This window comes from Aptenodytes patagonicus, chromosome 1 (assembly GCF_965638725.1).
Source record: "Aptenodytes patagonicus chromosome 1, bAptPat1.pri.cur, whole genome shotgun sequence".
In the NCBI taxonomy this organism is placed as follows: Eukaryota; Metazoa; Chordata; class Aves; order Sphenisciformes; family Spheniscidae; genus Aptenodytes; species Aptenodytes patagonicus.
The window spans coordinates 124180859-124198953 of record NC_134949.1 but is presented as its reverse complement, the minus strand read 5'-3'; the positions used below and the strand labels follow the sequence as shown (position 1 = coordinate 124198953).

General features: G+C 35.8%; 1 protein-coding gene across 3 annotated transcripts in view; it reads left to right on the top strand.

The window, feature by feature from the left end:
- Window positions 1-18095, top strand: part of HLCS (holocarboxylase synthetase) — a 129962-nt gene that overhangs the window by 30186 nt on the left and 81681 nt on the right. For all 3 annotated transcript variants that reach the window (XR_012996625.1, XM_076353832.1, XM_076353845.1), the window contains one exon: window positions 16278-16549. Coding sequence is in view for 2 of the 3 variants with exons in the window: in XM_076353832.1 (XP_076209947.1) it covers window positions 16278-16549 (272 nt within the window). In the remaining variant the exon portion in view is untranslated. The remainder of the gene's footprint in view (window positions 1-16277; window positions 16550-18095) is intronic.

Genomic DNA, 18095 nt, shown 5'->3' with positions numbered 1-18095 from the left:
AGTCTTCTTTCTTTACCCCTTCCTTAATAAATGCATGATATAGTAGAAATTATGAAAGTGACACAGGCCCAGAGAAGTGACTGGCCCTGGAGAAGAACTCCAGCCCTGAGAAAAGTTGAGATCGAGTTATTCATCTAGTGTGCAAATTGGAGCATGCTCCTTGACTGATGAGGGTAAGAACTTTTTAGAGAGAGAAAAACCTCAGGAGGAAGAGCTAGTGAATCTAGTTTGATACCAGATGAAAGAGAAGACAGACACTGTGTGGGAGGAGGAGAGAGGGGAATAGGGTAACAGCTGAAGAGGCAGAGGTAAGGAGCAAGACTTGACCATATAGAAAACAACTTGTATTACTGCATTTTCTAGCATTCCCCACAGCTGCTAGTTATTATAATGCATATCTAAAAATTTTAGCTATAAAATCTGTGCTACTTTGGACTGATCATTTCACTAGGATGTAAGATACGGGACAACATTTGATTTTTACAGCTTGCTTTATTGAGAATCACTTTTCTTATCTAGTGTGTATTGTTTCTCAAGTGTGTACTAAATTGTACTGTTGAACTTATTTAAGAAATATTTTAAGTACTACTTCAGAAAACATTTCAAAATATCCTTCTTAATTTGTAAAAACTGAGTAAATGTATAATTAAAATAATTGTTGAAGCCAAGCTTTAGCAGGATCAGTATTGAGGAGACTAGTACAGTCTGTCCCTACTTGTTTTAACATGGATAAGAATCCCTACTGCAGTTTAAGAGTAGTAGTGGCCATAATAAATTTACAATTTTTGTACATGGTGACAACTAAGATTTGAAGACAGAACAATAGGTCATTTAATAACGTAAGTCTTTAGAAGGGGGTACGCAGACTGCCGAGTCTCAAAAGATTCTTTGGACAAACAACCCGCATCTAGATTTTTGCTCAGCTTCTTGCCCTTCAATATAGACTTACTATAAAGTCAATACCATGTTTTAACAGCTTCAGAGAGAGAATCTAAATAAAGATAAGGTGATTTTTATTTGTTAAGATCCCAATGTGAAGGGAGGTTATGGATATAATGTGTTACTGAATAATATGCATATGTTTCCTTTTTTGTTTGTCATATCTTTTTTGATGTTACAGTTGCAGCAAAGTAATTGGTCATCATTTCTTTGTAACTTACCTTTCAACTGATGAAGTAGGTCATAACTTCAGTAGAAAAAGTTACATTGTTCTCATTATAAAAACTATTTGAAAGGAAGTGCAGTATTCAGTTGGAGAAAGCATATCACCATCTCCTCCGCTTTAAAGAACTGTGCCTGGGTGCTCTCTACCTATTGTACAAAGACAACTTTTAGGAATTGAAAAACATCTTAAGATCCTCTGAATTTTAAGACGGAGAGAACTATTTCATGGGAGCATGTCTCAGCATTTCCATGTAGTCAAAATCAACAAAAATTAATTCCAGGAGGTATTTCTGAAATTCTTTTGCAAGATAAGGAAAAATAATTGTTTTTTGATGCATAATCATCAAGATTTAAATAAAAAATTACATAGGGCATGTTTTTACTTTAGAACTCATTGCACAAAATAAGCAATTATCCATGCATTTTTCTGGTCTGGAAGATATACTTTTTTTCTTCCCAAAATGGAATTGTTGGTATTACAATTAGTTCATGAACCTCAGCTACCTGACAGGAATAGCAGCCGCAGAGATAACTTTTATCTAATTAGTTTTCCATTTTTTGACTGCGTTTTACATGTTAGTGTATTAGTACAATATATTAGCTGATGAAAAAGAAAATACAGTCGCTGAAAGCAAATGCTTATTCTTATTTTTTGCTTCCTATAGAGAGAGGGGCACTTTCCCAAAGTTACCATAAGCAGTATGAGCTGCAAAGTACCATTGAGCTGCTTGTTTGAATTCCTGAGGTTCTGTTAGAAATACCTGAAAACATTTGAAGCTGTACTTCTGTCTTTAGAATACTTCTGCCATTATTTTAAGTGAGAATAGTTGATATTAGAAATGTTTTGAACTGAGTTCAAAAGATTACTTGTCTTTCATGGGAGAATACTTCATTGGAGCTGTGAAGCGTAGGCTCTTTGGCTCACAAATCCTTATGATGTAGATTGCTAGAAGAGGAGACGGTTACCTTATGCTTGCTGTGTTCTTCTCTCGTGCATCTGCTGCTGGCCACTGCTGGAGAAAAGGTACAGATTTAAAGGGGCATATTATATTAATATGACTGCTCCTTTGTCCTTGTGTTCATATCGTTTGAGCAGCAGTGGCTTTTGACAAGAGCTGCCCCTTTCTGCTAAGTGTTAGTTATTTTGTCATTTGAAAGAGAAGTTCATCAGCTCTTGCAATTATGGGAAGCTTTTCCTTCTATCTGTTTTAGCCATAGGCAACATCTGGGAAGCAACAATGTTTAATTTGGTATTTCAGTCAAATGGTATGTATGAATAGCTAGCAATGACAAGGATATGCTTTTGTTATCGCTGCAGCAACCATTACCTTTTGGAGATGGGAGTGGACTTCAGCCTTCTCTAAATATTTTCAAGCTTTTTTTCTATCCTACGCGATCCGCTCTGTCTAATGATGGTCTCCAATTAGCTGTCCAGGAATAGCAAATTAGACATTTTGGAAGTGCAATAAACCTTACTACAATTATTGCTATCCTTATTGCTCCATACAAAACAATTTCTCCATCTGTTCAGGGATGTCGCTTCCTCTTAGAAGCATATGATAATTTGCTGGTAGAATGTTACTTTCGCAGCCACTGTCACGTTCCTGATTTTATGTAATAACACTAGCTTGACAAATTGAAAGTGCACATCAAACTTCAAACTCAAAATTAAATAATAATTGCTTTGCTCTCAGTCTCCTGTTTCCCCGGCTATTACGTTCAAGAAACAGAGACCCAAATTGTCCCTATTTAACCAAGGATAAATTAATCACTAGGTGTCACAGACTGAGTATACAGACTTTGTCTGTAGCTTGAGTTCATTAGTTTGTGTGGGACTACTCTGGAAATGCATTTTAAACTCTTTTTTTTTTTTGCATTTTAGTGCTGATTGAAGTAATCCCTGAAACTTTTTCCTTCAAGACAATTTGTTTTTAGAAGTTAACCCTCTAGTTTGGGACTATTAATTAAGGGCCTTCAACAAATGTGGTTCATATTTAATCAGTTAAAAGTTCATCTTTGGAGTGGATATGTGCAGAGCTGGCTTTCAGATTTTCAAAGCTTTTGCTTCGTTCTGGCCAGGTTCTTGACTGTAGAAGTGTAGTCTGGGTAGGATGTTGTAGTCTTAGTCTTCATTTCTGTAAGACTCTCTTGCCCAGACCTTGGCTTTTTTTCTTTTTAGTATTACAACAGGGTTCAAAAGTTTCAATTCTATCACTTTCTATGGTCAGGGGCTAGGAAATGCACAATGCAGCCATATGCCTTAGGAGCCAGAATTCCCTTTCACTCACTGGCTGCTGATCTGGAATGAAAAATTACATTAAGCTCTACTGCTACTCCACTTCAAAGCTTTTATAGCTTGTCAGAAGTTTGATGCTTGCACTGCAGTCACTAACCTTTGCAATAGACTACATTAGTGCCCATATGCAGCGAGCATTTACTGTTTACATAGTTTTCAACAAGTATTTCCAGAAGGTTGTATTTTGTTGTCCCCTCCAGACCACTGCCACCCAAGACATTTCCTTGTCTGGGTTAATATTAAATTTTAATGGGAAAAGTCTAAAAAAAAAAAAAAAAAAAAAAAAAAAAAGCTGTCTTCTTTTTCAGGTGTGCTATTCAGTTGGGTCTTAAAACAAATGCAAGAGCATGTTTCCAAGCATTGTGGTTAGATTTTATTAAATGAGGTCTCTTTGGGATACATTCTACATGAAGTGTTACCATTTGCATTAATGAATATTGCAAAATTTTGTTTGACAGATTGGGTCTTCCCTCAACTCTTTTAACAGTAATAGAGCATAAATATCCCTAAGCACAGAAACAGGTGGTTATCCTCAGAGACAAGTCAAGGGAATCCAAAGTCCTTCAGAGTAAAGAACATGCCATTGTCAAAAACGCTCCTGACTGCCTGTATTTGCTTCTGTTGAGCACTTCTCATACACTACCTCGGTCTCAAGTCTGTTCTTGTTTGCTTCTTTGAGTGCTTTGTTTCCCAAAGTCACTCCTAAACCCCTGCATTTCAGCCATGAGCTTTGACTTCTGCTGCGTTGTCTGCAATACTGTAAGTTCTATATGCCAAATGTGGTCTTTTGGAGTAGAAGCCAGTGGTGTATATGACTTGACTAAAGTCAACTCAGCCCTGGACTAGCTGAAGGATTTGTCTAGAGAAATGTTCGGCCTTATCCCTGTGAGGGTTAAGTATGTTGTGTGTCCACCTTTAAAGGACAAATTAAATTTGCTTGGTGTTTTTTTTTTTTTCCCCATTTATCCCTGACAATTGCAGAAATGCTTTCAGGTGGCTGCTCTCTAAGGAGGCTGACTCTGAAGTTAGTTCTTGAAGCTACCTGTGTATCAAGACCCTTAGGGCTACAGGAAGGTGTAGTGTATGACTTGCTTACTACCTACTTGTTTTTCCTCTGAGGAAAAATTTTTTCTCTCTTTTGTTCTGAACAAGGTTTCAATCCCAGCAGAAGAAAGTAAGTGTGAAGTCTGAAAGGGCTGAAAAAGGGAGAGAAGAATTACAATGTGTTAGAAAACATGCAGCTTGCATAACTTTAAATGTAGTTTGTATCATTCACTCTTACAACTTGGCATTATACTACATGGGTGTCAATAGTGTATTTTTCCCCGTGTTTTGTAAGAAAATTTCATTAATTTGTGATAAACTGAATATTACTGAGGCTTCCTTCAGAGTTCTTGATTTGATACCTAAATTTTACATTGCTGTATATGACGTATTTTTGCAGCATGAAGCTTAGCTTTTCTGACAGACTCCGCTAAATAAAAAGCATTAGTTTACCTTTTTTTTTTTTTAAATAAATAATCCCATGCTGTCATGCTAATGTTTTTTTAGGATCCTGAATTAGCAAGGAGACCTTAGTTACAGTGAAAGTTAGTAGTTGTTATCTTAATCCTGTTTTTTTTTCTCTTCGGAGTAAGTGTACTATAAATAACATACCAAGCATGTTCTTGCCATTATAGCATATAATTTTCAAGAAATTCTTCCTTTCTAAGATGTTTCTTTTATTATCTTTTTTTTATTTATAAACTGTTATGTCAACCTGAATAGATTTTAGAAAGGATTATATGATACATGTTGAACATTAGCTGTGCAACTTTAGGGACGTAACTGTATTGTAATCTTTGAGTTTGTGGTACATGTGAAAGTGTGTGGTGGTTTCACCCTAATATTTCACAGACATTTCTTTAGCTCAAGAACCCCTACAGTGTGACAGAATTGGGAGTTCTTGCTCAGAAGAGGCAAAAATGAGGTACAGCTGAAATATTGTCATTCAGGTTTAATGCAGGTTTGCAGTGCTAAGAGGAGAATCTTTGGCTCCTGTTCTACCATTTCATATTCATGAACACTAAATTCACTCACATTTTATGTATATAAACCTGCTGAAAGGCAAAACAAACCTGATGGAAAACCTTAAACTAAGAACTGTGTATTATCAGTGCTAAGAGAAAATATTTTCTTAGGTTTTATTTACTTAACTCATTCTACTACTAATTCCAAGATTTTCAACAAGCAATTTTATCCTCAGTTTGAAAAAAAAAAAAAAAAGTTTTGGTACCAAATAAAAATACTATTATGTGATAGCTGTTTAACAGAGCCAGTTTTACCAGCTGAATATATTGCATCTAATTTATTGCCCTATTAGCTGAGAACAAAATTCTTCTGTATTTTTTTTTTTCTAGTCAATACAGAATACTTTTGAGAGCAACTTAAAATAAACGTATACAGCATTTAGGGTTAGATTTATATCTGAATTTATTCTTCTAAACGTGACTTTAGTTTTTGTTGGGGTTTTTTTGGTTTGTTGTTTTTTTTTTTTTAAACCCACTTTAATATGCATAATGTTGAGGTTTTAGTACAAAAGTGGAATGTCTTTTCCCTTCTGCCTGGTTTCTCTATACTTATTTTTAGCATAGTTGCACATATGCTCAATTTACCATACACTTTTCTTCAAAAAATAACAACAGTTTTGTTACAAAGTAGGTGTCATGAAGAATTAAATGGTCAAACCGTAATTTATCACGCCTTTTTCTGGTAGGATAAATCAACACCTACTAGTTCTCTGATTTATCAGCCCTTTCATTGCAGCGCTCGTTTTTGTGAAGTGTTATGTAGCGATGTTATGTCAAAGGTAGACATTATTCTTACTGATCCTTTACCCTCAAAGTCAGCTTTAGTCTGTTGCAGCAAACGTACGCCAATTACTGTGCTATGTTATGATACCAGTTTACCTTGCATAGGTGGTCATATACTATTTAATTTCTGAGATTAAGAGCTACAAACTACTAAATGAGATTTCGTCCTGTAATTTTTAGTGTCCTTTAGTTTAAACTACAATTTTATTGTGGATGTTACTAAATTATGCTAAATATGGGGGGGGTGTTGATGCATACATTCTTTGTTCCTTTTTGTGTGTGTGCTTAAATGTAGTTATATGGTAACATGCGATTACAATTTTTTTTGAAGTATGCTTGGCTTAAAACCTGGTTAAATTCAATCCTTTAGTGATTCTTGACAGAGCTGGGAATTCTGGAAGAGGTTTTGACATCTGAATACGGGCTATTGCATTCAAAAGTTTTCAAATAAGGTTTGAAACTGACTTGGCAAGTGCTTGCGATGGATTTAATACATATGCATTTAGTACATCATCTTGCTCTGCTACCTGCATCATAAAACCTGAAATTTTTTTTTTTGGTAAAACTGATACTGAGCCTAAACCTGTTTTTTCAACTTGTGTAACACGTTGATGGTGCATTTGTAATGTATTAGGGGAGTACTCATTTTATTGTTGTTGTATGTGAATATGGAGCTAACTTATTCAGTGTTAATAAATGTTAATAAAATATTTTAGAATATTTTTTAATACAAGTCTGGATTTTTTTTTTTTTACAATAAAACAGATTGAATTTTAAGTAACTTCTGTTTTCATTAGAAACCTTGCACAGGTCTCAAAATCAGCACAAGCCGCAGTAAATTAGTGCAGAGTTATAAAATACTGCTTCAGCAAATTAAGGAGTTTTTGTTTAAGTAGACTTTTGGCCTTTCAGAATGGAATATGGTTCTCTTTCATATGTAATGTGCTTTTTTCATATGCATGGATGGCTTCAGGTTTTTTTAAAGATACGCTTTCAGTTCTGGATGACGTTTAGCCTTTGACCCAGCCACTTTCTTACAATAAACAGTTTGTTGATGAGAGCAGCTGCTGGGAAGATTGCTTCCAGACTGTTCTGTTGCAGCTGAGTAAGAAAAGCAAAAGCGAGGATGCACCTTACAGCGTTGCTCTGCTGTCCTCCTTGTTCCTCTGCTCAGCTCTGGTTTGCGTTGAGGACAGTGCAGTGGGGCCTTCTGTAGCTAGTCTTGTCCTGCGGCTGTGAAGGCTGTTACATAGTCAGGGACTGTAAATGGTAGTACTTTATCAAAATTGAGAAGTCAAAACAAATGTGTTCTGCTTAGAGCAGTACACATTCACTCTTTTTTATTATTATTATTTTTATTCCATCCTTTTAAGAATTTTTGATACTTTTTTGGCATATAACAATAAAGAAAAAATGTGTTGCCTCATTTCCTGTATTTGTTTTGCATGACTGAGTGGTAGCATGTGCCTTCTAACAACCTAATACCTAAGCAGAACACTGTGCTAAAAACAACAGAGAGATACCGATACAAAAAACTTGACATGAAGACCATTTTTCCTTTTCATTGCTAGTTGATTTCTTCTTATCTTATTTTTAAGCTTATTGACAGCATTCGTTTCTCTACATAAGATAACATCTGATATATTTTTTCATTAGTCGGTGAATTCTGACCTGGGCCCTGCAGCCTGTTTTTAGAATGGACTGCTGCACATTGGATAAATTAATTTTCTGCCTACATACAGTGCTTTTTAAAGCTAAATTTAATTTTGGACTCAAATTTAGGCACAGATTTATAGGCAGTTGCTGGACATGTAGACTGGGAATGGGTTGAAATCTAAGATGCTTCATGTTCAAAGAAATGTAACTGCAATAAAAAGGATAAGGATACCTTGCAACACTTTGTTAAAAATCTTTCCCTTTTTTGGACTAGGTATTCCACAGATCAGTTAGTCACATACAGAAGTGGGTCCATCTTGCTGTTTCTACTCCCCATACTGCTGAGACGATGCACTGTGTAACTTCATGTAATGTAATACTTGTTTTTAAAAACACACTGAAGTGTGGAGACAATAATAAGGAACTTGGTCTCTGGAATGATCTTTCAGAAATAATTAGCTTTTGCTGCCTCTCTTGAGAAAGTATATCACAGACTAAAGTAACTACCCAAACCATTAGAGACTCCTAAAAACCCAGTTGGTTGTGAATTAAAAAAGTTACGAAACCCTGCCATCTTTCTAAATGCCCTTCCATATTTTACGCAATCAACTCATGTTTTGCACTGTGTCTAGGTTTAGGAAATATAAAAATATTATTAATAAACTGAAACAGATTTCCTAGTTATGTAGTATCCTGAGAATGCACAGCAACTATCAGCGAAGTAACTACAAAAGTTCATGAGAACATGAAATGAGAATGCACCTCAGTTGTACTACAAAAAAATCTTTATGAAGTTCTTTGGGGGATGGGGAAAGGAGGAAGTGGAGAACTGGGGATTTCTCTCCTTCCTAAGATTTTTATACTATGAACTAAAACAGAATCATGACAATTATGGCCCTCTGCGTGCTGAATAGAGTAAGATAGATGCACAGATTCTCCCCTGACTTAGCCTAGAGGAGTGACCTCAGCTAAAATATGCCTTCCTATTAATAAAATATGCAAAACAGGAAAATATTATAAGTAATCTGAAGATAGATTAAAATCAGTTTCCCTCCACAGCCCCACTGGCGATGTAGCTTGCTCAACTTTTATCTATTTCCTTCAACAAGGACTGAACTTTGAAATTAATTATAAGCAGTTAAGAGAAAAGTTTTATATATGCTTTCTGAAAGTGAATTCATTTGAGTACTTTAGGTATCTCAAATCAGATTTTGAATGTGTTGTAAGTAGCCTTTGTGTTTTACAGTTCTGTTTATTCTTTTTGTTTCAGTTGTTACAAAATCCATCTTCAAGCTTACACTTACTTAAGTCTAAAAGGGCGACTATTCAGGACTCCAGGCGTTGATGTGTAGTTTGGTAATGTTACTACATATTAGCGACATCTGAACAGTATTGAAATAATGATTATGACTGTCTAATGAAATCTCTTAATCTGATTGTCTTGTTAGAGACACTGGCTTTGATAAACAAACAAATAATACATCTGCTTTCTACAGCTTTACTAAGTCCTGCTGAACTAGTAGAAGATGGCCACTACAACTTAATTCCCGGTATTGTTTTTTCTTGGGAGGGAAGAGCAACCTTTCTCCCATCTTTGTGAGTGTTTCTGTGGAAGAGGTTACAGCAGGCCTATTCTTCATCCTCTTCCAGTTCCTCTGTCGAGGCTGTGATCGCCAAGAGATTATCTTCTTTCCTCATCTGATCTATCAAGTTTTTGGGTTTTTTTTCCCTCCTTTCTTCAGTCTTTTCCTAAAGAGAAAGACACTGTACTGGGTTTTCCCCCCTTGTAAAAGAAAATAATACCTTTTCACGAATGGTTGTGATACTAAACTTAGTATTTATAAATTGTTTTACAAAGCCTCAGTAAAAGGTAATATATACATACTAGGGTTTGAAAGCAATAAGGGTAGTATATAACTTCACATTTTTTCTGTATCTTCTATATATTTACAGTAAGCTTTTTTTGGTGCCATTTTAATATTTATTTATTTTTAGCATTTTTCTATATTGACTGAGTATGAACATGATTTTAAAATGGGGCTATGGTTGTGTTGTGAAACCGTCATCTGCTTCAGATCTCAAAGTATGACATTATTACAGGAAGTAAAAACACAGGCAGCATCAGAAAAGCATTTTGTGTGCCTCATTAGTCAGAAATGTCTGCCAAAACCTTGCCCTCTTGTGCTAATAGCTGACTTTTCCTGCTGCTGGCCTCCTAAGTCACTAGCATTCGGGGCTGGAGTTGCCACTGTAGATGTGTTTTTTACTGGCGCCAGCCTACCGCTTACTACCACGTTGGACTTCAGTTTGTTTCTATTGGATTCAAGAGATGCTATGGAAGCTCTCCAGTGGCTAATTTAACACCTTTAAACTTGTAGCGCTGTTAAGCAAAGCTGTGTAATACAAGGAGGATATATTTTGTGTGCATATGTATATGCATGTGTGCATTTTTATATTCTAAAGTTGAAATTAGATTCCAAATGCTGTGTACTCTTTATTAAAATGTGTTCTTTTCCATCAATGCTATTATAGAATTCATATGAAATATATACATTTAAGATCATACCTGAACCAAATAATACTCATTTGAAAACAGCCAATTTAGAAAAAAAAGCAGGTTAGCCATATTGAAGGTGTGATGTCTATAAATGTGGTTATGCTCCAAATGGAGTATTCATGTGTTCCTCTAAAAGATTGGTGCTTTATGCCTGTGTAATCTTCACTTGTTTGCAGTTAATAAACATACATGCGTATGTGATTTAATCAGTACGTCAACTGATAATATATGAATCAATACATCAACTGCAAACTTTTTTTTAAAGTGCAGTGAAGCAAAAATAGAGGTAGTTCATTGGAAATGATTACATTTTACACAAAGGAAGGAGAAAAATTGTTAAATCGTATTCTAGCTATGTATCCAGAAGGTAAATACTTGGCCTTACTCACTCAACAAGCAACAGCTAAAAGACAGTATTATACTATAGTAACAATATTGAGTCATCGGTTAGAGCATCGGTAGTTAAAATTGTCTCCTTTTTCCTCCCAAGAAAGGAGAGAGCTGACTTATGTATAATGTTTGTTTGGTTTATGGCATTATATTTTTAGTTTTCATTTAGTTTTGCCTCCATGTTTTTAATAGAAACCAAATTAATTTAGGCTGTGACTGAATTTTTTCTTAACAAAGAATTCCACTGATACAGTTTAAGATTTGTCATCACAGAGTTTGGTAGAAAAGAGCAGCTCCCAAATATGCCCAGTGAGAGAGATACTTGCATATATTTGAGTGTGTATATGAACATACATATAAAAATAAGGAAATACATCAAAATTCAATATATATAAATAGACTGTAAGAATAAAGTCTTGGATTTGGGATTATTTTGAACCATTATAACTGAAAGTTTATGTGTGCAAGTCTCATTGGTTGATAGAGCCCAGGTGCAAATAAAATCTTCTCCATCAGGAGCTGTAATTTTCTGTTATTTTATACTACAACAGAGAAGGGTCCATATGCAGCTGGTTTTTGTCTCTTCTGTCTCCCTCTTTGAACAAAAAGGATAAATCTCAACTGCTAAGTAAGCGTTAGAAAAAAGCAAAATTATTACAAAAATAAGAGTTTTAAACAGCAAAAGAAAACTTCTGTTATGTAGCAGTTTCTTCACACACCTGACCAAACTCTTAAAATCATAGAAAGCAGATGTTAAACCATAACCAAAATACAGCTTTTACTCTTCCTTCTTTACATTACAATTACCATTTAAACTTTAGTTCAACAACTTGCAATGTCAGACCTCCAATCCTTGATACAGTGACCCCTAATAAACATTTGTGCTGATCAGTGGAGGAGCTGAGGGTATGTAGTATGCAGTAGCTTAACTCTCTGTTTCTATGAATTTTATGAATTAACATCCACTATATCTCCCTACCCACTCAGAACAACTCTTCGTTTAGTGACACTTTCAGTCTGACAGTCAAAATTCTGCTGGTTGATCTCTTTGTCCCTGGGTACCAGATCAGTGAGGCTGTCACCACTTTGAAATTTCATATCTCTCCATGCTTCTGTCCAGGAGGATTTAAGTTGTGCTTTGGAGTGCTGGGGGAGAATTTGTTAGTGAGAAGTGCTGGGGGAGAATTTGTTGGTGAGAAGTGGTGGGGAGTTCCTGTTGGTATAGTGCTTTTCTGCTTTTGGTAGTTTGGTTTTTTACAATGCATTGAAAATATATTGTGCTTTTAGCATTTAAAATATGGGTAGAAAAATTTTCTCATTATAAATATTAAATTTGTAGTTGATTATTTTAACTGTGAAAAGCTGGTTAGCTCTTTTGTTGCCAAGATTTTTGGTTGACATGTCAAATTTCATTTTTTCTTTAAGAAAGAAGGCAATATCTTTGCTTTAGAGAATGTACATATAAAATGTGATTTGAAAAATGAACAGTTTTATAGGAAATTAAATTTGGCTTGACTTCAGTTCTCCTATCCAAAACTGATGCAGTAATGATGAATAAAAATTTCAGAATATAGTTGTGCCACCCTAAAACAAGTGTAGTTAATATATTTACAAAGTATGTTACTGATAATGTACGTAATACAGATTTTAGTATGATTGTATATGTAAGTAGCTGCAGATATTGTTGTTGGTGCCTGAATATGTAACATCTACAGCTTTTTTGGTTGCATACTCATTTAAAGCTTGTTCCTGCACATTTTAGGATTTTGATAATGGTCAGGGTAAGCAGTGGCCAGGAGTTTGCGTATTCCCTTACCTTGTGTGGGTGCCTTGCTTGACACACCTGATCTGGTCCCAGAGGTGTGGAAGGCCAGACAGTTCCTGAACCAACACTTTTAATTTAAATGGCCACCAGAGGTTGCTGCAGAACGGCAGACACAGCTGGGGATAGGTTTTGAATTCAAAGCTGAATCCTGAACTTAGCAACAAATCACACAGTTTAGGTTCTGACGTGATTATATTCCTTTCAAATGGAGTTGAAGCAGAAGTGAACCCTGACTTCTTGTATATGTGTGGTGGGTTGACCTTGGCTGGACGTCAGGTGCCCACCAAGCCGCTCTATCACTCCCCTCCCCAGCAGGATATGGGGCGGGGAGAAAATAAGATGGAAAAAACCTCGTGGGTCAAGATAAAGGCAGTTTAATAAAGCAAAGGCCGTGCGCAGAAGCAAAGGAAAACAAAAGATTTATTCTCTACTTCCCTTCAGCAGGCAATGTCCAGCCGCTTGCTGGGAAGTAGGGCTTCAGTATGCATAGCGGTTGCTCCGGAGGACAAATGTCATAACAACGGATGCCCCCCCCTTCTCCTTTCTCTTAGCTTTTATTGCTGAGCAGATGTCATATGGTATGGAATATCCCTTTGGTCAGTTTGGGTCAGCTGTCCTGGCTATGTCCCCTCCCAAGATCTTGCCCACCCTCAGCCTACTGGTGAGGGGGGAATGTTGGAGAGACAGCCTTGATGCTGTGCAAGCACTGCTCAGCAGTAGCCAAAGCACTGGTGTGTTACCAACACCTTTCTAGCTACCAATACGAAGCACAACACTATGAGGGCTGCTGTGGGGAAAATTAACTCCATCTCAGCCAGACCCAATATGTTTATTTCATTATATTAAAATGTACTTCTCTGTGTGCCAGTATAATTGTGGGGACCAAAATGCATTGGTTCAGCATCCGTGTTTCTGCAACTTTGTGTGAAAGAGGTTCTTACAGTGAAAATTAATTTTTCTAGTGTGTACTTCGACAGCACTTGAAACTTTGCTTTGTTACAAATGTAAAAACATTTTTTAGGAATTTTTAAAAATCAAATGCTGTTCTTCATTATGTGTTACTCATGTTTATATTTTTGATCAGCTCAATAACTGTGTACATTATGGGAAAAATTAGCTTCATATTTATACACATGTAACAATTCTTAAATGGTTCAGTATGCGTTAGAAACAAGAAAATTAAATCAAGAAGTAAACCTAAAAACTATGGGGGGAAAAAAATCACCTGAAAGAATATACTGAAGAGGATAAATGGTAGGAATTGTGTGGCATATTTGTAATAATGTAGCATCACACATAAATATATGCTATTTCAGTCTTTTCAGAAAGTATGCTGTGGCAAAAGTACACCAGACTTTCTGATGCATAGTATTGAGCACTTTCATTGTTTGTTTAGAATGTAATAATACTTCAAGCACCTTTATTTTTTAACTTAATGTCTGTCTCTGTAAGTCTGTAAACCTGTCCTTATGTGAGTTAAAATTATGTTTTTGTGTCTAGGACTTGCACGCTCAATTATGCTAAGTGAATTTCTGTGTTTGGAAAGCAGTACGAAAATGCACTTTCTGATTAAGCACAGTTTCCATATACTCCCTCAGAAGAATGAAAGCTATAATTTTTCTAAATATCAGTTACAGCTAATAAGTTACTCTGTGTGTATGTGTAAAACAAGTAGGATAGTGTGTAAAGAATTCAGCAGCAGTCTGTCAAAGCTATGATTTTACACTAAGTGAAGATACAAGCGCTTCATGCAGATCAAGTCAAAGAAATGCTCATAAAACCTTTAATGCCACATCATCACTTACGATGCATATGGGAAAAAAAAAGGAAGAAAATATTTAAAGCATATTTTATCCAAGAAGTTAGATGGAAAGAGTTCAGATGGAGCTTTAGAAAACCAAGAAATGAGAAGTCATTTCTCTGTAACTAAAATTTAATTACTGAGTCACCACCCTTAGATCGTCCTGGGGCTTAGAAGCTAGTGCCTGGTTGCATTTGGAAAGAGGCTACTCCTTTTTTCGTCTTACGCTCTGCTACCCATACTACAGGGCTGCAAACCAGTAAGTCTGCTGACATTCAGCATACAAAGAATGTCACACAAGAAGCAGTGTCCGTGTGAAACTTGAGAATGTGTAGTTTCTGAGGATGGAAAATCTATGGAAAGGTGTTAGGAACAGGACCGCTTTTCTCATTCCTTCTTAAGATATAACAATGGGATTTTGAAAATTGGAGTAATTCCTTGGATAGATAACTATTTATAGGAAGTTTGCTCTTAATTGCAGTTTGTGGGTTTAAAAGAGTTGGGCTGGAGCTTGGGGACGTCTTGTTCAAGGGCAAGAGAGCTTAGTCCTGTCTTCAGCACTCGCGTAGGAAACACTCATATTCTGGTTCCCAGATATGGCAGTAATGGGAAGGAGAGGCATCTATTTGGTTCGAAGTTTTTTATTTAAAAGTCAAATGTCTTCCTCTTAAAAATTTGAGGGCAAGAATCACTAGTACATTATTTTCAGTAGAATAGAATACACAGTTTTTGTGGTTTCATAGATCATATAAAAGACCACTTTGTCTCTAGGAGAGCTCTTCGAAATCTAAGCTACACACTTAGCAAAAAGAAGTCCCAGCATCTGTGTTCGTGGGCTGTTAACTTACTGTTTCTAAAGACACGGCAAACGTTTCATATCAAATCTCTCAGAATAGAATTAGATATCTCCAGAAAGAGTTCTATGAATGTGTAACAGTTGTTTCAGGGTGTCACCAGACAGGTAATAATCCCAGTAATTCATCTCTTCATTTCACATTCAAAAAAAAGTGTTTCTAAATAACCTAAAATAAAGGAGAGAAAAATCAAAGTTTTGGTGTGTAGATATATAAAATTATATATGTACATACATGTATATTTCACGTTTAAAATCTTTTGCACAGAAATGTGCACTAGCTGTGCCATTGGCTGGGACAAGGACAACAGAGCATACATACAACTGCATTTCATACCCTGGTAGTAGAATTTTCTTAGTTGCATGCATTCTTGAGTTACATGCTTGTCTTTTAGCTAGCTAATTAACAGCCACTTTTGTCTATATTTAAGGTAATAGTAGTGAAGCTTCCATTAGCTGAAGGTATGAGCCCTTTTAGCAGTTATTCTGCTGAGAAATCAGTAAATGTTTTTCTTAGCTGCTGCTTTATTCTTCAAATCGAGTCTTAGTGATGAACTAAAGGCCTTCCAGCAAAGAAACTTAGCATGTTGAAAAACCTGCATAATACAGACGAATGTGTGCACTCCACGACTACAAACCCTAAGCCTAATTAATCTACAAAGGAGCATAGTCTCAAGTCTAGAAAGAGAGTACCAAGTAGTCAGGCCAGGCTGGACTAGAACAAGCAGCAGAAGTTGATCTTTGAAGGGGAAATTGAGTTAGTTTTCCTATTTTGAAGTAGAAGATGGTAGCTTGAATAAAAATGTTCTTGGAAGAATGTTTGTATGTCTTCACATGTGGTGGTCCATATTTCTATGCCTTATTTTATTTCCCTCGTCCACAGGAAATCCATCTTGCTTTTCTGAAATGGCTCGAGGGAAATGTAGGTGCTGAAGGATTAAGAGCATCCAGCAACGTGTCTCTTAAATTTGTTTCATCCTGTGAATCAAAAATGGAGATAACTCCATCTCTCATGCCAGTCATCACTGAGATGGGAAGCTTCTCATCAGAACATTTCAACCTGAAGACATATCAACAGAATCTTCACACAAAGAAGCTTGGAAAGATTCTTCTTTTTACTGAAGTTACCACAACAACAATGAATCTTCTAGATGGGTAAGATAGTGATCTAGACCATACCAAATAAGCTTTCTGATCTGGAATTCACAATTAAAGTAACACACAATGTTCAGAAATAAACTTTTTTCTCTTTGGTTTATTTGTTGCATACAAGCTAGCCAAAGTAAAAAAAAAAAAGCTGATTATCTTCTAGATAGGACACAAAATAGAGATCTTTGTGTTCACAGAATAGTAATTGATAAGGTATAAAATACTAAGCCATAAAGGGTGGAGAAAATCTGAGTGAGGCAACTTTTTACTTGGCAGTGGAGTTTAATCATTATTCCACTTGCAAAGCATGAACATCACTGTAGGAAAGTTTAAGGTATTAAATATGCATATTTAGGAGGTTATATGCATTTTCTAGTACGAGTTATCTTCTAAGCTAGTTATTTGACAAAAGTGATACCAAGTAGATTGGGGCCTTAATTTTAATATTACTGTTTTCTCTCATTGTTTTTACTGAATATTTCACTAAAATGCTCTTTAGTGGTTTGTTTTGGGGTTTTTTTAAACATTGATTGGTGTTATGCTAGACATTCTTTCATCATCCCATAGATGACCCTTGTGAATGAGTTGTGGGATACCTTTGAGAAGGTAGTTCATTTGAGTTTTGAATGGGATTAAGCGATATGAAATCACAGTTACTAAATCTTAGGTTGGAGTCTATGTACAAAGACTATACTGTTATGTTTCATGAAATAGTCTGATGGAAAAAACTGTCTTTGGGAAGTTGTTGCTCTTCAGGACAGATTTGTCTATGTGTGTTTCTACCTGCAGCTATAACTTTTCTTGACAGCTACTTTTGAGTATCAGTGTTAATTTATCTGCAGAAATTGCAGATGAATTTTACTGTTGAAAATAACCTCAGGAATTTTGTTTTGGATTTTTTTTTTAATCAACATCATCAGTTAAATCATCTTGAATGTTATTGTAACTGATTAGTTAACCAGCAATAGTAACTTTAGTTCTCAGCTAGAGAGCCAAAATTGTGAGACCGATATAAGTTACAGAATATGCCTTCTTGCAAGTGATAAAGGTGATTTGTTTGAGAATATACGCACACAAAATCTGTGAATGAGGATGCATTATAACAGTATTAAAGTAAAGCAGTTTGTAGTCTTACAGTCAACACTGTGGTAGAATTTACAAATGATAATTTGTGCTAAAATATTGCAATTTAGAGACAGTTGGAATCAAATACGAATTTCTTTTAATTCCAAACTGTTACCTATGTGTGCATACGTACTCATGTGCACACACATTAAAAAAATGTTGCTATCTAATGTTGCTACTCCCCTTCCCCCAGATCTACATCCTCGTCCTGCAACTGATTTTGCAATGGCTTTTGGACATAGATATGCTAGTTCAATAAAAGGCCACAAAGAAAGGAGTTATTTTATAGAAGCACGTGTAGCATTTGCTTCTTAATTTTTAGCATTCACAGCATGTTCAGCCCATTGGATTGAAAGCAGAAGTACTGTGAAGAAACCGACAAAGTGATAATTTAATAGGGCAAGAGCTTTCTTCTCTGACAGTTGTT